Raw genomic sequence first — 19,136 nt, forward strand, 5'->3', positions numbered from 1 at the left:
TCCCTGGCCCTGGTTGGGTCGTGCGGGTGGCAGCCACTCGATGTGTTCCTTTCACATCGATGTTTCTCTCTCTCTCTGTTCCTCTCTCTCCCTCCCACTCTACCTGAACAAAAAATGAAAAAATGTCCTCGGGTGAGGATAAAAAAAAAAAAAAGAAAGAAAACGCACAAGGGGGCCCCCACCTTGTGGACAGGAGCAGTGACGGAGCTGGACTGATTGCAGAGCGGTGGGTACCATTTGTCACATCAGTGACTATTCTTCATGTTCTGTGGAAATCAGGACATCACGGTGCTCTGAACCACGGACCCAGAAAGCCAGATGTTCTAGAAAACAGCCAGTAACTTGAGGGGCAACCTATGACTTAAACCTCTGCCCTTCCACAAACATTTATGTTTCCTGGTGCCTCGATTTCCTTATTTTTACGTTTCCTGGGGTGCAGGGTCCTGGTGAGAACAAAACCATAAAAACGATTTGCGTCGTCCCAGGCCAGGAAGGCCCATCTGTGCGCCGGCGCTAAATAATCCCCAAGGTGGCTGTGAAATCTTCCAGGCAGTTTTATGGGGACAGCCAGCAGGCAAAGTCCATCTTGGGCAGGTGCAAGCAAACTATTTACAGCCTGAGAAGGCCCTGAAGGCCCGTTCAAGAAACCTGATTACTCTATTTACAACGACTCTGTCAGCCAAAGACAAAATGTCACCACTCCGTCAATGGCAGAAGCTTCAGTGAAAGTGAACACACTCTCCTGGGACCCTGGGGTGGGAGGGGAGAGGCTGGGACAGACACAAGCAACCCCCTCCCCATCTCCGTCAACAAGAAACATGGTATTCCCACAGAGTGGAGGCAAGTGTAAGTTTAGCAGCCAAGCCTGGGCTTGGTGGAGGTAGTAGACGGGATCTGCGATCGTTTTACACCGTGTGTCACTTCAGAGACCTTTGAGGGCTGACTTCCAGAGTCCGTGTCACTGTGCTCTGTCTGCAAACAGGGAGCTTTAGAAGCAGGGACTGCTCTCTGCCACACATACAACAGTGATACTACAGCGGCATCGTCCCCGGCTGGTCTGCAACAAGATGTGCTTCAGAAAAAGATTAAGTCCATGGAATGGGACAGAAAAAGCCTGGCACAGGACGGGGACACATTTCTGCACAGGAAAGCCCGGCGAAGCTTTCACGGGTTCTCATGGGGGCTCTGGGGGGTCAGGGGGTGGGATACTGGAGGCATTTCGATCGCTCATAAATACGTCTTTTCCGTTTGAATTTTCACAAAAAGCATACATTTTGTAAGCAGAAGAAATAGTACAAGCGACTATGTGCAAGGAGCTCACTGGGCAACGTGTCCTTTGCTAGCACAGTAATCACCCCCGATGTAGCTGCTTATCTTTGGAGGTCACTATCTGAAGGCAGGAAAAGAAATCAATAATTTCTCTGCGGGATGCCCCTGCTCCTTAAAGGAGTCTTCCTTTAAGTTCTCTCTCAATAGCGGAGTCATTGGCCCTTCATTTCTCGGCCCATCTTCAAATGCCAACATTTTTGCACTTCAGGTTTTCCTAAAGAGAGACACACTTCATATGATTCCATTTGCCAGAGATGGCAAACACGAGGACTGGAAGCCTACAGAAGGATGTGACCCTCCAGCCACCGAGGACACGTGGCTGGGCAGGCTTCATCCTCGTCCCCAGCTATCCTTGGGAAGGCTCAGAACGCATAATGATAAAACCAGTCACATACTGCTTGTCTCCCTCCACTGCAGTGGTTCTCAACCTTCCTAATGCCGCGACCCTTGAATATAGTTCCTCATGTTGTGGTGACCCCCAACCATAAAATGATTTTCGTTGCTACTTCATAACTGTTATTTTGATACTGTTATGAATTGCCTTCGGAAATATGTGTTTTCCGATGGTCTTAGGCAACCCCTGTGAAAGGGTTGTTCGACCCCCAAAGGGGTCGTGACCCATAGGTTGAGAACCACTGCTCTACTGGGTCTATAGAAAATGCCGTCAAACTTCTGAGTTCATCCTGGGAGACACTGTCACAGTGGTAAAGGGTTAGCGGCTGGGTCTGACTGGCCTCCACGCCCTGCTCCACGGCTGATGGCTGGCTGAGGCCTGGAAAGGATCTGAACCCCACCCCCACCCCATGTAGCCTCAGATCCTGCTAAGCAGCTTATGGGGTGGGAGTTGGGGGAGCGGAGGGAGCTTACTAAAGAGACAACTGCAGCAAGGAAGAGAACTCAGAAACCTTCAGAGAGGGGCAGCTGGACTTAGCGTTGGTTAAAAGTGAGGCCTCTGGAGCCAGGCTGCCTGCCTGGGTTCAAATCCCGATGCTTCCATTTAGCAGTTGTATGACCCAAGGCAAGGCCCTTAGTGTCTCAACACCTCGATCTCCCCCACCGCACAGGCCTGTCTGGAGGATTAAATGAGTTCATACATACAAAAATGCTAAGAATGCATTAAGCACTATATGAATGTCCGCTCTTGTTATCCTCATCATCCTACAATGTTCTGGGGCGCCCCGTGTCCTTCCTGCTGGCCGCCGGTGCAGAAAGCAAGATGTTTCTTGTGCGCTGCTTCTCCTTGGGCTCAAGCCAGATGACCTCCCGTCTCCAGGCATTTGGAGGAAATTGTATTCACGAATGATCACGGGTCAGCAGATTGCTCGTGCCTGCCCTGCACGTAAGTCAAGGCAGCCTTTCAACATCTCTCAGGGGAGCAGGTATGGCTCCAGAGATTACTGGACAGATGGAACACAAGGAACACTGAGACTTGCCCAAAGTCACGGCGAGCAGACAGAGCCAGCCTCAGCCAGGACAGGTTTCCCCAGCGTAGGTTAAAGGGACTTGTTACTCAACAGTAGCCACTGACACACCTTGTGCACTGCACAGTTTACAAATCACTGTCACACATACACTCTCGTTGACTCTCACAAGGGCAGGCCATCCCTGGTCTGCCCTGAGCCTCGCTCCCACCTTCCAGGTCTGACCACTGCATCAGGAAACTGCTCAGATGGCCATGAACGATGTTCTAAGATTTGAGGCTTAATCAAAACAAGCAATAACACAAGCCCAGTGAATACCCAGACCTTTACCTTCAAAAGTCATTATTAGGGGAGTGTTGTCCCTGTTTAAGGAAACAGAGCCTCAGGGAAGTACAGGGATTTGCCTGAGGCCACACAGCTGGTGGGCCCCAGAGCTGGAACTGGAACTGGGCGTCTGGGCTCCCCATCCACAGGAAAGGGCCCCTGGTTCACTGGTCCATCTGAGGGATGGGGCTGAGGCGCAGGACCCAGGAGAGCTGTCCTGCCCTCGCCTCTCCCCAGTCCCTTCCCCCTTATAAGGGGCTTCGTTAACACCAGCTCTCTTTCCAGCGCCCCGAACCCTGGCCCACCTGTCTCCCAGTCTGGCCTTCCCCTTTTGGGTCACAGTCCCCTTCCCCCCAGTGCTGGGCGCTCAGAGCAGGCTGTGGGGAGAGATGCGTCCATGGTTCACAGAATGGGGAAATGGGCTTGAGGGGGGGGCGGTGCTGAAGCTGCCAGCACCCCACTGGGACACAAGGTCATGTAATCAAAGACAAATGGCAGGGCTCACTGAGCCTAGCCATTCTGCTCTCCTGGGACTGACCAAAGTTGCCACTGACCAGGTGTGGCTCTGAGCATGCAGGGAGGGAAACCACAAGACTCTCTGGGAAACCCGGGCTTGCAGCAGGGGCTCTCTCCTGAACGCTTCTCCCATTAAACATCACAAACAGACAGACATACAGAAATCTCAGCCCGGCAGGCCTGTAACCTCCTCATCACCCCCCCCCCCATACACACACACACACACACTCACCCCCACCCTACCCAAACCTGCACTGCTTGGCTTGCCCTTTGATAGTTTTGCACACCTGCCCGGCACGGGGACAACAACGGAGGGGGCAGCACATGGAGTGAGCCTTGTGCTCACAGGTTGCATGAGACCAGAGAGAAGCTGCAGCTGCTTCATCCTGAATTGAAAGAAATACAGGCACAGGCAGAACACACAGACACGCGCACTCCAGCAAATGCACTTTGTTTCCTGGTCCGTTCTGCGTCTCCCACCCACTTCCGTGTGTTCCCAGGAAACAGAACGTCAGATAGGGGACCAGGCTACACATGGTGCGAAAACAAAAAGGGAAAAAGGGTCGAAAAGGAGAGATGAGCTTTAGAGCTTTGGGAGACAAGAGCATGTTGTAGAGAGAGAGGACTGAAAACAAAGTATTACACAGAAGCAGCCATTTCCCCAAGGGGCCAACAAATACCATTAGTGTAAGGTCATTACTTCTAGATACATTACTGCTTCAAGTTTCAGAATGACCCACTCACAGGAAACGGTCCACTTCAATAAAACAGCCATGTCTTAAAACGCACACACACACACACACACTCAAACTTCTTTTTTTCTAAACCAGTGCTGAATGCTAGAAAGTCTATAATGGCTTTCAATTTTAGAAATGTATGTTAGCATTTTTGTCTGTGTGTTTCAACCCTCGCTGGACTGAATCACACAGGTCTTGCCGTCTGTCCAGGGACAGTTTTCCTGCACTGCGCAAAGCCACCGGCTTCTTCCCAGCTCCTCTGCACCTAACACCCGGGCACAGCAGGTGATACAAACACCTTTGAGGATGACAAAGACATGGAGAAAATGCTTCTGTACTCACATTTGTCCCCAGGGAAGCCGAAGGAAAGGTGGGATTTGACTGAGTAAATGACCTTGCTGGAATGGCTGCATACGATGTTCCAAGATTTGAGGCATAATCTAAATGATAAATTACATAACACTGGGTGAAAACCTAGTTCTTTACTTTACCTTTAAAAGTCACTATTAGGACAAAAGTGGGAAGAGAAAAATGAAAATTCCCTCTTAGCATATTGATTAGTGACTGTCACGATTACACCTCTGGGCATGTTGCTAACTAGCAAAGCATTATATCTAAAACATGTCAGAAAATGTCCAAGATCCCAGGCAGCAGGCGCAATGCATTTCGGAGTCCTGGGATCGGTTTGCTTTGTAGACGCATAAGAAGGGCACAGCAGGGCAGTTTGGTTCTCACAGATGTGACGTCATGAGCCTGTGGGAAGCTGGTTTCTGGCTCCAGCTGCTGACCGGTAGGCCCTCACTCACCTTCGCTCCCAGCGGGGTTGTAGACGGCCGAGCTGTCGGGAGAGGCACACAGCGTTCCCTCTGCCGAACCAAGGATGCACCGGACACCAGCGCTGGGAGGGTGAACAACGGGAACCCGTTACTCAGTAAGTTAAAAAAAAATTCCCATATGACCCAGAAGTTCCACTCCTAGGAACAGCCTCAAAATAGTTTAAAATAGATATTCAAATAAAAACTCGTACGTGAAGGTTCATAGCAGCACTATCCACAATAGCCAGAAGGTAGAAATGCTCCAAATACAGATCAAAAGATTTATTTATACGTATATAAAACGTGATATGTACACACACACACGAATATTATTCAGCCATAAAAAGATGGTATATGCTGTACTGTGGATCAACCTGAACATTTTATGCTAAGTGAAAAAGCCAGTAACAAAAGGCCACATAGCATGTGATTCCATGTATATGAAATGTCCAGAAAAGCACATCTACAGAGATGGAAAGCAGATTAGTGATTGTCAGGGGTTGGAGGGAAGGGGAATGAAGAATGAGTGCTTAATGAGTGTGGGGGTGAGGAGAATGTTCTGGAACCAGAGACAGTGGTGATATATGCACAACCCTGTGAATATGCTAAACACCTCTGAACTGTACACTTTACATGCATTTCACCCCAATAAAAAAAATGGGAAGCCAGAGAAAACCTTTGTAAAATCACCGTGTTAAAACATACGTAACACAAAGTGACCCGTGTAACCGTTTCTAAGCGTACGTATTCGGTGGCATCAAGCACACCCACACCGTTGTACAACCATCACCACCATCCATCTCTGGAACTCTTTTCATCTTGCAAAACTGAAACTCTCACCCCGTTCAACAACAGGTCTCCGTTTCCCCTCCCCCGGCGCCTGCCAACCGCCATTCTGCGCTCTGTCTCTATGAATCTGACTCCTCTAGGCACTTCCTGTAAGTGCAATTATAGAGTTTTTGTCCTCTGGTATCTGGCTTACTTCATCTATGTTGTAGCATGTGTCAGAAATTCTTTTCTTTTTAATGCTGAATAATATTCCATTGTATGTGTATACCACATCTGGTTTACCTGTTCATCTGGGGGGGACATTCGGGTTGCTTCTACCTTTGGGGCTATTGTGGGTAGGAGAGGGAGGCCTTTCGAATGCGCTCACTTCAAAACACTGAACCCCATGCTCTGTCCTACACCCCCGGGCCAGGCGCCCTCTTCTCTGCAAATCAGTAGACCTCTCCTCACTGGTGTCTGGGTGTTGCCTTTGCCTCCCACCATCTGTTCTCAGCACGGCAGCCAGTACAGCCAGACCACATCGCTCCTTTGCTCAGCCCACCAGTGCTCCAGTCACACTCAAGGCAAAAGCAAGAGTCCTTACAACAAGCCCAAGGGCTCAGGTCCTGGACTCTGGCACTTTCCTAGCTTCTCACCGGGAACTCTGCTCTGGTCACACGGTGCTGCCTGAGCTTCCCAGGGCCTTGGAACTAACTTGCTTTCTCCTTTGCCAGGAGTACATGTCCCCCAGTCAGCCATGAGCTCCTTCCATCCTCTCCTGAGGTGTGTGTGCTCAGCATGGTCCCCTCCCGTTTAAAATACAAGGATCTCTCCATCTCTCTCTCTCTCTCTCTCTCTCTCTCTCTCTTTCTCACACACACACACACACACACACACACACACACACACACACACACTTCCTGTCCCTGCCCCTGCCCCGATACTGTTTTCTGCTTAGCATTTACCACTAGGGACACTATATACTTCACTGTTTATTTTGTTTATCATCTGATCCCCCCATTAAGTGTAAGCTCCGTGAGGACAGGGGTGTTGCTCTCTGCTGTTTCCCCAGCACCCACAACGAAGCATGGCACAGAGCAGGTGCTCAATGAATATTGGTTGGGTGCGTGCATGAACCTGTTCTCCCGGGCAGCACTTACTTTTCAGAGAAGACCAGGCATTTCTGAGCGTGTAGCTTCCCTTTCACATGCAGCTCCCAGTCCTAGGCCAGAAGGAAAGAAACATGACGGAGGCAGAACTGGGTCCACAAGAAGGTAGGGGTAAGTGCAGGCTTCCCAGGCCAGGCCGAGAGCTCAGCGTACCCGGAGGCCGGACCAACCCTGCAGACGCATCTCCTCCCCTCCTCCTCTCCCTCCAGGTTTCTGACCAGCTCCTGCTCTCCGGCCAGCCCTCGCTCCATGGGGCACTACCTACACAGCCCATGTCCATGTTGGACAGGAGCCCAGGTGAATAAACCTGACTCCTTCTCCCCCTCTCCATGGATCCTTAGTCCCACCACACCTCACAGTGAGCTGCAAAGCCTTCAGAAAGGCTTAGGAGGGACCAAGTTCTCCAACACCTCTCATGCCCGCCAGCCCCCTCCAGAGCCTGGAGGCGAGAGGACGTGTCCCACCCGAGTGACACGATGCACTTGCGCATGGGATCCAAGCAGAGGTAATGACACAGTGCAGTGTGAGTCGGACTCCCACAAAGCAGGCCTCATCACGAAATGCAGACGGGAGAGGCAGAAGGCAGCCGAGCTGAAGAGGCACGGACTCTGGGAGGGCCAGACCCACATCCAAATGTCCACTGTGCCACTTTCTAGCTATGGGGCCCCAGACAAGTCATTTAATCTCTCTGGGCCTCAGTTTTCACATCTGTAAAGTGAGAACGGTAACAGTATCAACTTTGGAGAGCTACTGCAGACACAGAAAAGGTTGACTACGTTAGCTGTTGTTATTGCTCTGAAATAGTTCACTACATCATCAATACATTTGGGAGAGAAATTTGTACTCTAATGGCCCTTTGTTTGCTGGGGCTGAAGCATTTGACAACCACTGGGAAGTGTCATCACGCTCTGTCTCCATTTTGCAGGTGGGGATGCTGAGGCCCTCCATGGGAATTTATCTAGGTCCCACCTGAGAATTTCTCTCTTGCCTCTGATCCAAAATTCTGCTCACTTTTTTTCTCCTTTCAAACTCAGTACAATGTGCATACTCCAGGAATGGTAACTTCCAGGTGTACCACAGAGAAAAGGCCTTCTTCAAGGAGGCGGGAGATTCTAGTTCCCAAGTCCCTTCTCTGTAACCCAAGCGGGGTCACTTGAGCCCCTCACCACCCACCGCCCCCGCTCGGCTGCACCTTTCTCAGCTACAGACATGGATAAGAATTTCTTATGTGTCTTAAAGCAAAGGACTGGCCCTAGCTCATTTCAGAAATACCTTTTGCTTCTAATACCTATGATTTTAATCAGGGGTACAGATGGCAACATTTGGTTACCCAATCCCCAAATGTACCAGTTTCTCACCCACAGACAGAGAGGGGGGTGGTGGGGAGCCCACCCAGGCTTCCAGAGGTGGTTCCCAGATACTCTGAGATGACTCACCTTTAAATCAAACACCTTCTTGTCGCAGATGCTACAGATGTGCGGCAGGTGGAGGGGGGCCACCCCATGAAAGTCATTCAGCTCGTGAGCCTGCAGAGGCCGCACGGACAGCATCGCCTGCTCCTCCTTGGCCCGCCGTCGTGCACCGCTGAGACCCTGCTTGCTGTTGTTTAGCCGGCCCCCGAAGGAAGGAGGGGTCCTGTCTGGGGTGGGCTCCTCGGGGTCATAGAGCTCGTAGGGCTGGCTGGGGGGTGGAGGCCACAGGTTGGGGCCAGCTGGGAGCTCAGCCTTGCTCTGGCCAGAGAATCCATGGGGGCTCTCCCACTGGCTGTTTGGACCCTGAAGCAGCGGACCTATGTCACCTTTCAGGCCACCTGGCTCAGCCGCAAACCCGCCTGCCACGTGCGACCCTTGGGAGTTGGCTCCGTAGAAGTCTTTGGGAAAGGCAGCCTGGCCATCTTGCCCTGATTGGCTGTAGTGTCCTTCATAGGCCACACTGCCTGAGGTGGAGGCTGAGGCCGGCAGGAAGATGGGCTGACCATCCGTTTCAGAGCCATATGCCTGGCTGGAGGTGGCTTTGCCATACTCGTAGAACCCTGCTGCAGAGGGACCTGCCCCAGTCTTGCCAATGCCCAAGAGGACGGCCGGCTGGGCAGGGGTCTGAGGCATGACGCCGCTGAAGGGATGCATCACCATGGCATTGGGGGGCTGGCTGGGCAGGCTCACAGAGGGTCCTGGGCCTCGTGTCTGGCCAGGGGGTGAGAAGGCGATTGTATTAGAGGGAAACCGGGCACTGGGCACGCTGGAAGCATGCTGGGGTACCCCAGTATGGCTGTGGGGGGCGCTGATCACGGACGGATGCCTCAGCTGGTTGAAGAGCGGCTGGGACATGGCCACTTTGGAGAGGACTTGGTTCAGGACTGTGGCGGCTGCAGTGTTGTTGGTGACAGCTGTCTGTGCCAACTTCAGCCGGTGGAGGGTGAGCTGGGCTTGCAGTTGAGCCAGTTGGAGGCTGGCAGGCGAAGGAAGCAGAGGAGTCGGGTTACTGACCGAGAACGGGTTCTTGTCCAGGAGCTTGGCGGCACTGCGGGAAGGGAGGTCGAGATGCACAGCTGGCTTCCAACAAGGAGCCAGGGGCTCGTTCTGTGCTTTCTGTCATCCCCCCTCCCTTGTAAGCCAGACCCTCCCACAGGGCCCCCATATTAGAGAGTCTGCAGAGACCTGTGCTCTCACACAAACATCGATTAAAAATAAAACTCCAACAGAAAAATTACATAACAGAATGTTCAGTCTCACTGGTAATCAAAGAGATGCAAGCTAAAACCATTGGAAACAAATATTTGCCTAACAAAGTGGCACATTAAAAAAAAAACCAGCACTCAGTGCTGGTGTGCAATACAATGGAATGGACACATGTCAACGACTGTCTTAAACGCACACAACGTTGTTAAAAGGTGGCCACGTCATATGCACTCCTTAGAGCCGTGTGCTTTAACCCGATGATTCAATTCTATGACTCTGTCCTAAGAAAATGAGCTAAAATTCCGACACCAATTTGGGCACAGGATGCCCAAAGATGTTCAATAGTACTTCTTATTTAAGAATCCATAGTTGAAAATTACAAATATCCAATAACGGGTGGGGAGTTATAAACTGAGTAAATTGTGGTATACTTACAGAGTGAGATATTAAGTAGACATTCACTACTGGTGTTTAAATTTCTACTTCATGATGTAATATTTAAGACATTTATATTAAAAAAAGTATACCTGGCACCAAGCTTAAGGCAGAAAACATTCCAACACACGAAATGATATCCATGCCCCACACCCCCGATCTCTCTCTCTCTCTCTCTCTCTCTCACTCACACACACACACACACACACACACACACGGTTCCTGTCCCTGCTCTGATACTGTTTTCAGTATCCAGCATTGCCAATGGTAGACACTATCTTGAATTTGGTTAAGTCATTATTTACACCCTTCCACCCAAATTAGTGACATGAGAAAATCCATAAATGCTAACATTAAATGAAACAAGCTTCAAAATTGCAGACAGAATGAATTGTATTTGCGCCACACACGTTTTCATCCATGTCTTTATTTCACATCCAAAAGCACCAAGAGTCATGCTCCCTTCAGCCCACTCTCAACTCTACCAGCACAAAGAATACCAAATATGTACAAGAGAAGAGTCTGAATTTGAGATCATACAGGCAGCCGTGGGCATGCATAGACGCTTACTACAGGGGTGTTCAGTCTGAACACGTGCCTTCCATGTTACCTCTTCTGGTTGCATATGGTGTTTTTGAACCAAAAATCAGGACGAATAGGGGACAGGCCTTCCCAGAAAGTCTGGGATATGTGGTTACCAGTCAGGGATCTTTTGTAAGGACCACATTTCTTGGGTCTTAAACACCGCTTCTGGGGAGTGAGTATAATCAAGAAATGTGTTTGGGATGCTGATGAAATGAAATTCCCAGGACATTTGAATGGACCGTGCATCTGAAATCAGGATTACCATGGACAACCCAGGCTGTATTTTCAGCATGCCTGTAGAAGTATGGAGCAGAAACTATAAAGCCGGACATTTCAGACAAGGTTTGTACTGTCACAGGTTCCACACAGTAAAAGTCTGATGACGATGAAACAAAGGAGAGACCTGGGGAGGAGGGGTGCGTGGTTCAGGAAAAAAGGGAGACATGAAAACTGTGTGGCATGCCACATCTCTCCCACTTAGGAGACACTCTGAGAAAAGCAACTGCTTGGGTTGGTGCTTTGCATTGGTCTAAGGAAACGGTGGGAGGCAGGGGAGAGGTGTGGAGGTCGTGGGGAAGAAGGTGAAGGGGAGAGAATCTCACACTGACTGCGATGCTACTGTGTGACCAGTGCTGAGCTAGCCTACATGATCTCATTTGACCTCCCCATCAGTTCTACGGGGTAGGAAATTTTCACCCCAATTATGCAGGTAAGAACTTAAAACTCAGAGAGATGAGGTGGCCCTTCCTTGCAGGACACATGTGGGATGCAAACGTCAGCCAGGCTTGGGAAAGACGAGCAAGGGCACCTGCGGTCACGGTTACACACACAGCTTCTCGGCCGTCTTTGAGTGCGTCTCATGGGCTGCCTTGCTGCTCTGTTTGAAGTGAGTTCTCAGAACATCAGGCTCACCCACGTTCAAATACAAGTAAAAAACACATTTCAGAGCCAGATACAAATGACTTTGGGTTACTCTTTCCCATTCTGTGAGAAATCAAGAATTTGCTCTAAGCCATAAAAGAGATGCTACCTTCACCCAGCCAGCAGCCTGGCTGTGCTCCAAGGGCAGAACGAGCTGGCTGCATTTTAAGATATTGGAGGGCTGGGGTTCTAGGTTAAAGGTGGTTACAGCCCTTTTCTCCTCGGAGTTGTGCTGGCTGCAGCAGAGCCTGGTGGCCCCAGTGGGGCCCGGGCTGCCGTGGAGCTGGGGAGGCGCTAATTGTCTACGTAGGTGAGAATATGAAAGGAAGAGGAGGATGGTCAAGAGTCTGATGATAGATTTCTGCTTGTGGAGTATTAAGTAGCTGAGCTTTAGAAAAGCAATTAAGCTTAACGTAAAACCCTGTCCACAGGGAGCCAACCCTTCCGACCAGGTTTGTCCTCGAAGCAGCCTGTCCTTGCTAACAAGGCGATAATGAGGTGCCAACTTGGTTCCATGACCGGAGTAAGAAGAGGCTGGTTTTGTTTTTCCAGGAGAAGTCAGCTGGATTTTCTAAAACCGTGTTCTGGGCTGGAGGGAGCTCTTGCTGGAGAGGCAGAGGCCCCTTCACCTCTGAAAGGACACTGCCCAACGGAAAAGCCAGCCTTGCTGGGTGTTCGAGGTCAGCCACGGGCAAGGCTGTGCCGAGTACAGCCCGGACGACAGAAGGTAACCCACTCAGTTCCAGCGTGAAGTAAGAGCATTTTCTTTTCGACTTCTGCTTTGCCCAGCAAATTCTTATTGTTCCCAGCTTTAATCAACCTTGAGTAGTAATTTCACATGAATCATCGGAGCTAAATATTTCTTTTGAACCAAGGACCCTTAGATAAAGAAGACGACCCATCATCCTATCTTTTACAAGTCCTAAAATTTTTAGCTCATAAGAGTTAATAACCTAAAATTCAGGTGCTATAGTAATCATATTTTTTTTAATCCTCACCCAAGGATATTTTTCCATTGATTCTTTCAGATAGAGTGGGAGGCAGGGAGGGAGAAAGAGAGAAAAAAGAAACATTGATGCGAGAGAGACACATCGATCGGTTGCCTCCCACACAACCCCAACCAGGGTTGGGGATCAAACCCACAACCAAGGTACATACCCTTGACCGGGAATTGAACCCAAGACTCCTTGGTTCACCAGCTGACACTCTAAAAATTGGGGCATATGCCTGGCCAGTTTGGCTCAGTGGTTAGAGCATCGGCCCACGGACCAGAGAGACCCGGGTTCGATTCCCTTGGATGCAATTTTTCCCCGGCCCCGGTTGGGGTCGTGCGAGTGGCGACCACTCCATGTGCTTCTCTCACGTCGATGTTTCTCTCTCTCTCTCTTTCTTCCTCTCTCCCTCCCGCTCTGTCTGAGGATAAATGCAGAAATGTCCTGGGGGAGGGTTAAAAAATAATAATAATTAAAAAATAAATAAAAATTGGGGCATATAATCTGACACCTGAGGGACAGGAAGTGATGCGCCCCCGTCCTGTTGGTCCCTCAGTCACAACACTTGGCATATCCTGCCCTGTGTGAGAAACAGCTGCAGGTGTGCCTCTCTCCCTCCGCGAACTGAGCTCCACGAGGAAAAGCCTCTCTCAGAGACTGACGATCTCCGCAGTGTGCTCCCTGCTTGGTGGACACTCAGTAACTGCCACGAACAGAACGAAGAAGGAAAATAATGGACGTGGTTCCTCAGGACCTGGTGGCTTTAAGGAGATATGAACACCTCCTTTGAGAGTATACACTGCAGCAGATAAAGACCCTCACAATTCAAAAAGGAAAATCTAAATATACCCAGAAAGCAAATGGGTTTTGTTGCTGTATATCCCTTAAACTGCAATCCACTACAGGGGACTGTCTACAATTCCTCATTCCAAAGCAACAGCTCCAATACACTCCTCTCCCTGTCCAAGTCTAGATTTTGAAATTGATGGATAATCCCTGTGGTAGGCTGAATAATGGCCCCTAAAGCCATCCACATCCTAATACCCAGAACCTATAAATGTCACCTTACATGGCAGAGGGGACTCTGCAGAGGTGATTAAATCAATGAGCATGAGATGGGGAGATTATCCTGGATTATCTGGGTGGGCCCGATGTAATCACAGGGGTCCCTATAAAATGGAGGCAGGAGGATCAGAGTCAGAGGGAGATGCTATTAGGGTGGAAGCAAAGTCAGAGAAGAGAGAAGTTACCGCGCTGGCTTTGCAGATCAAGGAAGGGGCCGTGGGCCAAGGAAGTGAGGGAGGCTTTAGAAACCAAAAAAGGTAAAGAAACACATTTCCCCCCAGAGGCTCCAGAAGCAACCAGCCCTGGTAACACCTTGACTTTGGTCCAGGGAGATGGATTTTGTACTTCTGACCTCCAGAACTATAAGAAATGTGTATTGTTGTAAGCCACTACATTTGTGGTAATATGTTACAGAAGCAAATAAAAAATGAATATAACCCACCAAGAAAATGATATGTAAAAGAAGCTCTTATTCAGGACATTGGCTGGTATGAACTTACGCTCCCACAGGTCCTGGAGAGCACAGACCATCTGACCAGGTGTCTGAAGACCCTCTAGGAACTCAGCCAGGAGCCAGCAAAACCCAGAGGTCTCTTCCTTTTCAAAGTCAACTTCTTGCCCAGCTGGAGCAATGGCATCTGGAAAAGCTTGGAATCGCAGATCCTTAGGGATCAACTCATCCAGCCCCTTCATTAACAAAGACAGAAAGTGACTTGCCCAAAGCCACATAGCTGGGTAGCAGTAAAACCTTAATGAGAACTCAGACAATTCAAACCAGCTTTAAGCACCTGACAAAAGAGCTCTAAGCCCCAGAACTACCTATTTCATCACCAACTTACCATCTCCACCCATATTTATCCGTGGCCCTCCCCTCTGTTCAGGGAATACCTACCCACTACCTTCGATATGCAAAGCACTGGGGAGATGCAAAAACTCAGCCCCTCTGGACCTCTGTAAGCTCCAGAGGTGACAGTAGGGATGTCCCTGTGTGCGGGGAGCATGTGGGAGACAACGTTCTATGTGCCTACTACATCCTCTCTTCCCCTAAACCTGTGCAGTGGCTCTGTTTGCAGTCACACAGTCAAACCTCGCAGGAGGGGGAGTAGCACAATGAGTTCCTTAAGCTGGGCATCGGGCACAGAGCCAGAAAAGCTACCACACAGCCACAGAGAGGGCTCGTCCACACTCAGAGAAAACACAGCACAGCACTGTTATCTAGGCCTCCACGAGGCTCCCTGCCCCCAGGGCTGACGTTCCTTTCCAGCCATTAATCGTTATAAAGAATTCACAGTGCATAATTTCAGTAAAAACTTTGGCTCCCTGCTCACTTAGAAAGGTTTTTGGTTTTGTTTTGTTTTTCATTAAAACAGCATTTCTCACAATAGTTTTAAAAATAAAATATAAAGGCGAAATAGTTGCCTTTATAAGACTTGAGAGATTTAGGACTTCCAGATGAAAACTGTTTCTAATGGTTTAATCCCATCGTGCCAAAATACGGGCAACATATTGTAGCCACCGGGAGGCAACAGCTGTCTCCACTTGACAATGCTCACTATTCCTCCCAAAGCTCTTCCACATTTTATTCTGAGTCCCAAGCAGGACGCAATGATGGATTAGTATGGGGCCAAAGGAGTGAGGCAGTGTCCAGCCTTGGTTTAAGTCAGGATGCTAGAAATTCAGCAATACTTTTGTGAGGTGATCCGTCCTGTTCTACAAGGAAGCCAGAGCACCCAAGACACAGGCAGGGGCCGTGGGGCACAGACCCCATCCAGGGGCCAGCAGGGCGTTCATGAATTTGTGCATTTAGCCCACATGGGCTGAGCATCTATTATGTGCTGAGCGGAGTTGCTAGGTGGTGGGGACAGAGAGATAGAGAAAGAGATACCTTCCCAAGAGGAGACAGACCAACACGGGGAGTGATGAATATTCCTCCGGAGGTAAACACAAAACAGCAAGGCACAGGAGGAAGTGGTGCAAGCCTCAGATGTTTCAGAGAAATGTAACAAACGAAACAGAAAGGCAGAGTTCTCAGAAAAGAACACTGAACAAAGACATGCAAATGTTCTGGGCTTATTTAATTCATCTACAGATGCAAAGATGATCGGCTGTTAGTGAAAGGCAGCTGTGGGGTGAACTGTGGTCTGAGACCCTGGCTTCCACCTGCCAGTTACTGGTTATGTGATGGGAGAACGTCGCTCAATTTTTCCCGACTTGTGTTTAATTTTCTCATCTGTAAAGTGGGAATAGTGATCTCCATCCAATGTGATGCAAACTGGCCAGTCACATCCCCCTGGCCGCAGTGACAGGCTCAGGGATAGACACTCCTGACATTTTGTTGGGATCATCAGGAGAGAGACACTCTTATGTCACGCCTGGGTTGCTAAACTGGTGGAATTTGAGCCACCACGTAAGGAGAGCCTGCTTGAAAATAAAGCCAACCCAGACACTGGCCTGGAGACAGGGGTGCAGGCAGCTCCCGGGTGACCTCAGAGGGACACCTTGAGCCACCTTCCCCTGGACCTGCTTGGGCTTTTCTCTGCACAAAACAAGGCATTTCTTTTATTTGCTTAATAAAAATAAAAATGTAGAAAGCAAGCCAACTTACTCGAACCATATGCATTTAATTCAGACATTTCCTCTCCACGGCTCCACAATGACTCAAGAGTTGTCTGTCACTCCCCAGCTTCCTGGGCAGAGGGGACCAAATGTAAAGACCCAGCAGCTAAGGGTCACTGCAGGGGAAATTGAGGCAGTCACTTTTGTGTGACTGGTGACTGACCAGAGAGACCTGCTTCCTGGAGATTCAGGGAACAGAATGCTCCTCCATCCCGGGTGGAGTAAGAGCCCCACATGGTGGTCACAAGATCAGGGTGTGAATGGGGTGTGGGCTACGCAACAACCTTTTGCAGGTTCAGAGATCCGGCCCTGGCCACACTGGTGCTTTTGTGAGCTGGGGACATAAAGCCTTGATCTTCACAAAAGAGCAGTTTCTAATCTACTGAGACACCTTTCATTTTTTAACTAACAGCCTATTTTTGCAGCACTAAGAACTGGCTTTGTGTAAAGCTTTCGTGATCCCCCAGGAGAAAGGGTCTTCGTTAAAGACACACGGGTTCTTTAGCTTCTTCACTCGGAGGAGAGGAGACTGAATGCCTGTTGGGCTGTGAGGCGCCCTGTATGACCAGGGGTAGAAATTAGGCATCGTGGGCCTGGCTGGTGTGGCTCAGTGACTGAGCGTCGACCCATGCACCAAGAGGTCGCTGGTTCGACTCCTGGCCAGGGCACATGCCCAGGTTGTGGGCCCGATCTCTAGTGGGGGCATGCAGGAGGCAGCTAGTAAATGTTCTCTCATTGATGTTTATCTCTCTCTGCCTCTCCCTTCCTCTCTCTCTAAAAGCAATAAAGAAAAGTAAATTTTTTTAAAAGAAATTAGGCATCTTGGGTTCCAGTCCTAACTTGATGCTTGACATCTGTGTTACAGTGAGTGACAGTGTCTACCTCTCTGAGCCTCAGCATCCTCACTTATAAAAAAAACCAGTCAATCTTTCCTCTTCTACATGGGTTATAATGTGTCAGCGAGATAACCAGAGACGCACAGCCAAATTGTGAAGGAGCGCTTTATTCTCGCGGGAGGGCCGCGGAGGGTGTAGTCTCCCCTCAGATCAGCAGCCACGATTCTTCTTGCTCATCCAATTTTAAAGACAGAAGCCCCAGCCTCCTTTTGCCCTCCCCCAGGGGACCAGTACAATAGTGGGAGTGACAGGGATTACAGAAGTCAAAATTAGCATTATTCACCACTCACAGGTACCTGCAGGTACCTGCAAATACTGATACTGGAAACCGCAAATGCCTCCCAACACGTGGGGCAACTATGATCTTAGGCAAAATTCCTTTACTTCTAGGGGTAATTAACCTATTATTGGAAAAATATTGAAGAAGAAGGTCCACTGATGATAAAAATGGAGTTATTTAGCCGCCTCAGCCAGGAGGCCTCCATAAGAATGGAATCTAGTCACCTTAGCCTCGTGGCTCAGGCCACATGATGATGGCTGACGTGAGTCAAATAAGTAGAGTTGTCAGAATGCTCTTCAAATGGTTCAAATTGTTAGGTGCTGTACAGAGGTGAGGGTGTGCCATTGTCCAGAAGTTTACTGGAAGGAGGACGTTTCTGTGTGATCACAATACACCCTTCCCTTTCAGAGGAAGTGACATTTGTCATTCATGTCCTTGGAAATTAAGATTCAGGGTAGAATGGGTTAAAATCAGTCCAGTCATACTTATGAAGTAGCAGCCATCTCTATGTAATTGTGCTTTGCAGGAAGATGGGGGGCGGGGACGGAAGGAGCTCAGGTTTCAGAATTAGCATTCACCTGGGTATGCGGTTCAGTTTGCCACTTATAAGCTGGGGACTCTGGGCAAATATCCTCTCTAAGCCTCAGGGTCCTCATCAGTAAAGCTGGGGTGGCTATTTCTAAGGCGTAGGCTTGCTCTGAGTTAAATGATAGGGCGTACATAAATTGTTCTGCCCAGCTCCCAGCACACTATAAGCATTCACTAAACAAACAGAGCAGCAACTGCTACTACAGCCAATCTTCTCATCATTATCACTGACATCACTGTTACTATCACTACCATCAGCATCGTGGTTATTGCCATCGCTGGGGCAGATGGTGAGTAGTACTGCCACAGCAGTGACGAATCTTCCCTAGAGACAGAGGCAGATGACAGAAAACACCAGGAGATGTAAATACGGAGAGGAGGGAAGTAAAAAGTTAAGGATGGACATCTGCTGAGAGAGGGGGAGCAGGGTGGCTTCTGGGACTTGGAGGGAGCAGAGAGGTATAAGAGGTGCTCAGTGAACTGGGTAAGTAGTTAACAATGAACTAGCAGGGCTGTGGAACAAGGAGGACCCAGCTGCAGTTCCGTGATGTGAATGTGTGTGGACTCACAGCAAGATGGTCCCCGGTGAGGTTCAGCGAGCCAGAAGCAGGAGCCAAGAACCACAGCCCAGCACGGTGGTGCTTACACAGACCCGGCTGGTCACATCTCAGTATGCATAAGATCTTCCAAGATAGCCAATCAGGAATTTAAATTCACTTCTAGTTCAACTCAGTTCCCTGTCCTGGCCAAGCAATGGACATGCCATTTTTCCTCATGGCATGGTTAGGATATAAAATATAATCCAGGTGAGAGGACTCAGGACCAGGCAAGAGAATGTTTTCCAGGTTTGGTCACAACTTCATAACGTGGCCAAATCAAATGAAGTGCAGTCAGGGTCAAGTCTTTGCTGAGTCCTGCCCATCCACCTCCTCCTGGGAGCTGGACTTCAAATCCTGAGTTCTCAACTCTACTGTTGTGCTCTCAGAAGCGAGGTCAGGATG

The 19,136-nt window shown here is 49.5% G+C and overlaps 1 protein-coding gene across 1 annotated transcript in view; it reads right to left on the reverse strand.

Moving 5' to 3' along the window:
• RBM20 (RNA binding motif protein 20) overlaps nucleotides 1–19,136 on the reverse strand; it is a 198,271-nt gene that overhangs the window by 45,362 nt on the left and 133,773 nt on the right. Inside the window, exons 3-6 of the mRNA XM_036265925.1 lie at nucleotides 8,516–9,599; nucleotides 7,071–7,132; nucleotides 5,134–5,225; nucleotides 4,670–4,767 (exon numbers count right to left, since the gene is read on the reverse strand). Of these exons, the coding sequence (XP_036121818.1) occupies nucleotides 4,670–4,767; nucleotides 5,134–5,225; nucleotides 7,071–7,132; nucleotides 8,516–9,599 (1,336 nt within the window). The remainder of the gene's footprint in view (nucleotides 1–4,669; nucleotides 4,768–5,133; nucleotides 5,226–7,070; nucleotides 7,133–8,515; nucleotides 9,600–19,136) is intronic.

This window comes from Molossus molossus, unplaced genomic scaffold, assembly GCF_014108415.1.
Source record: "Molossus molossus isolate mMolMol1 unplaced genomic scaffold, mMolMol1.p scaffold_m16_p_17, whole genome shotgun sequence".
In the NCBI taxonomy this organism is placed as follows: domain Eukaryota; kingdom Metazoa; phylum Chordata; class Mammalia; order Chiroptera; family Molossidae; genus Molossus; species Molossus molossus.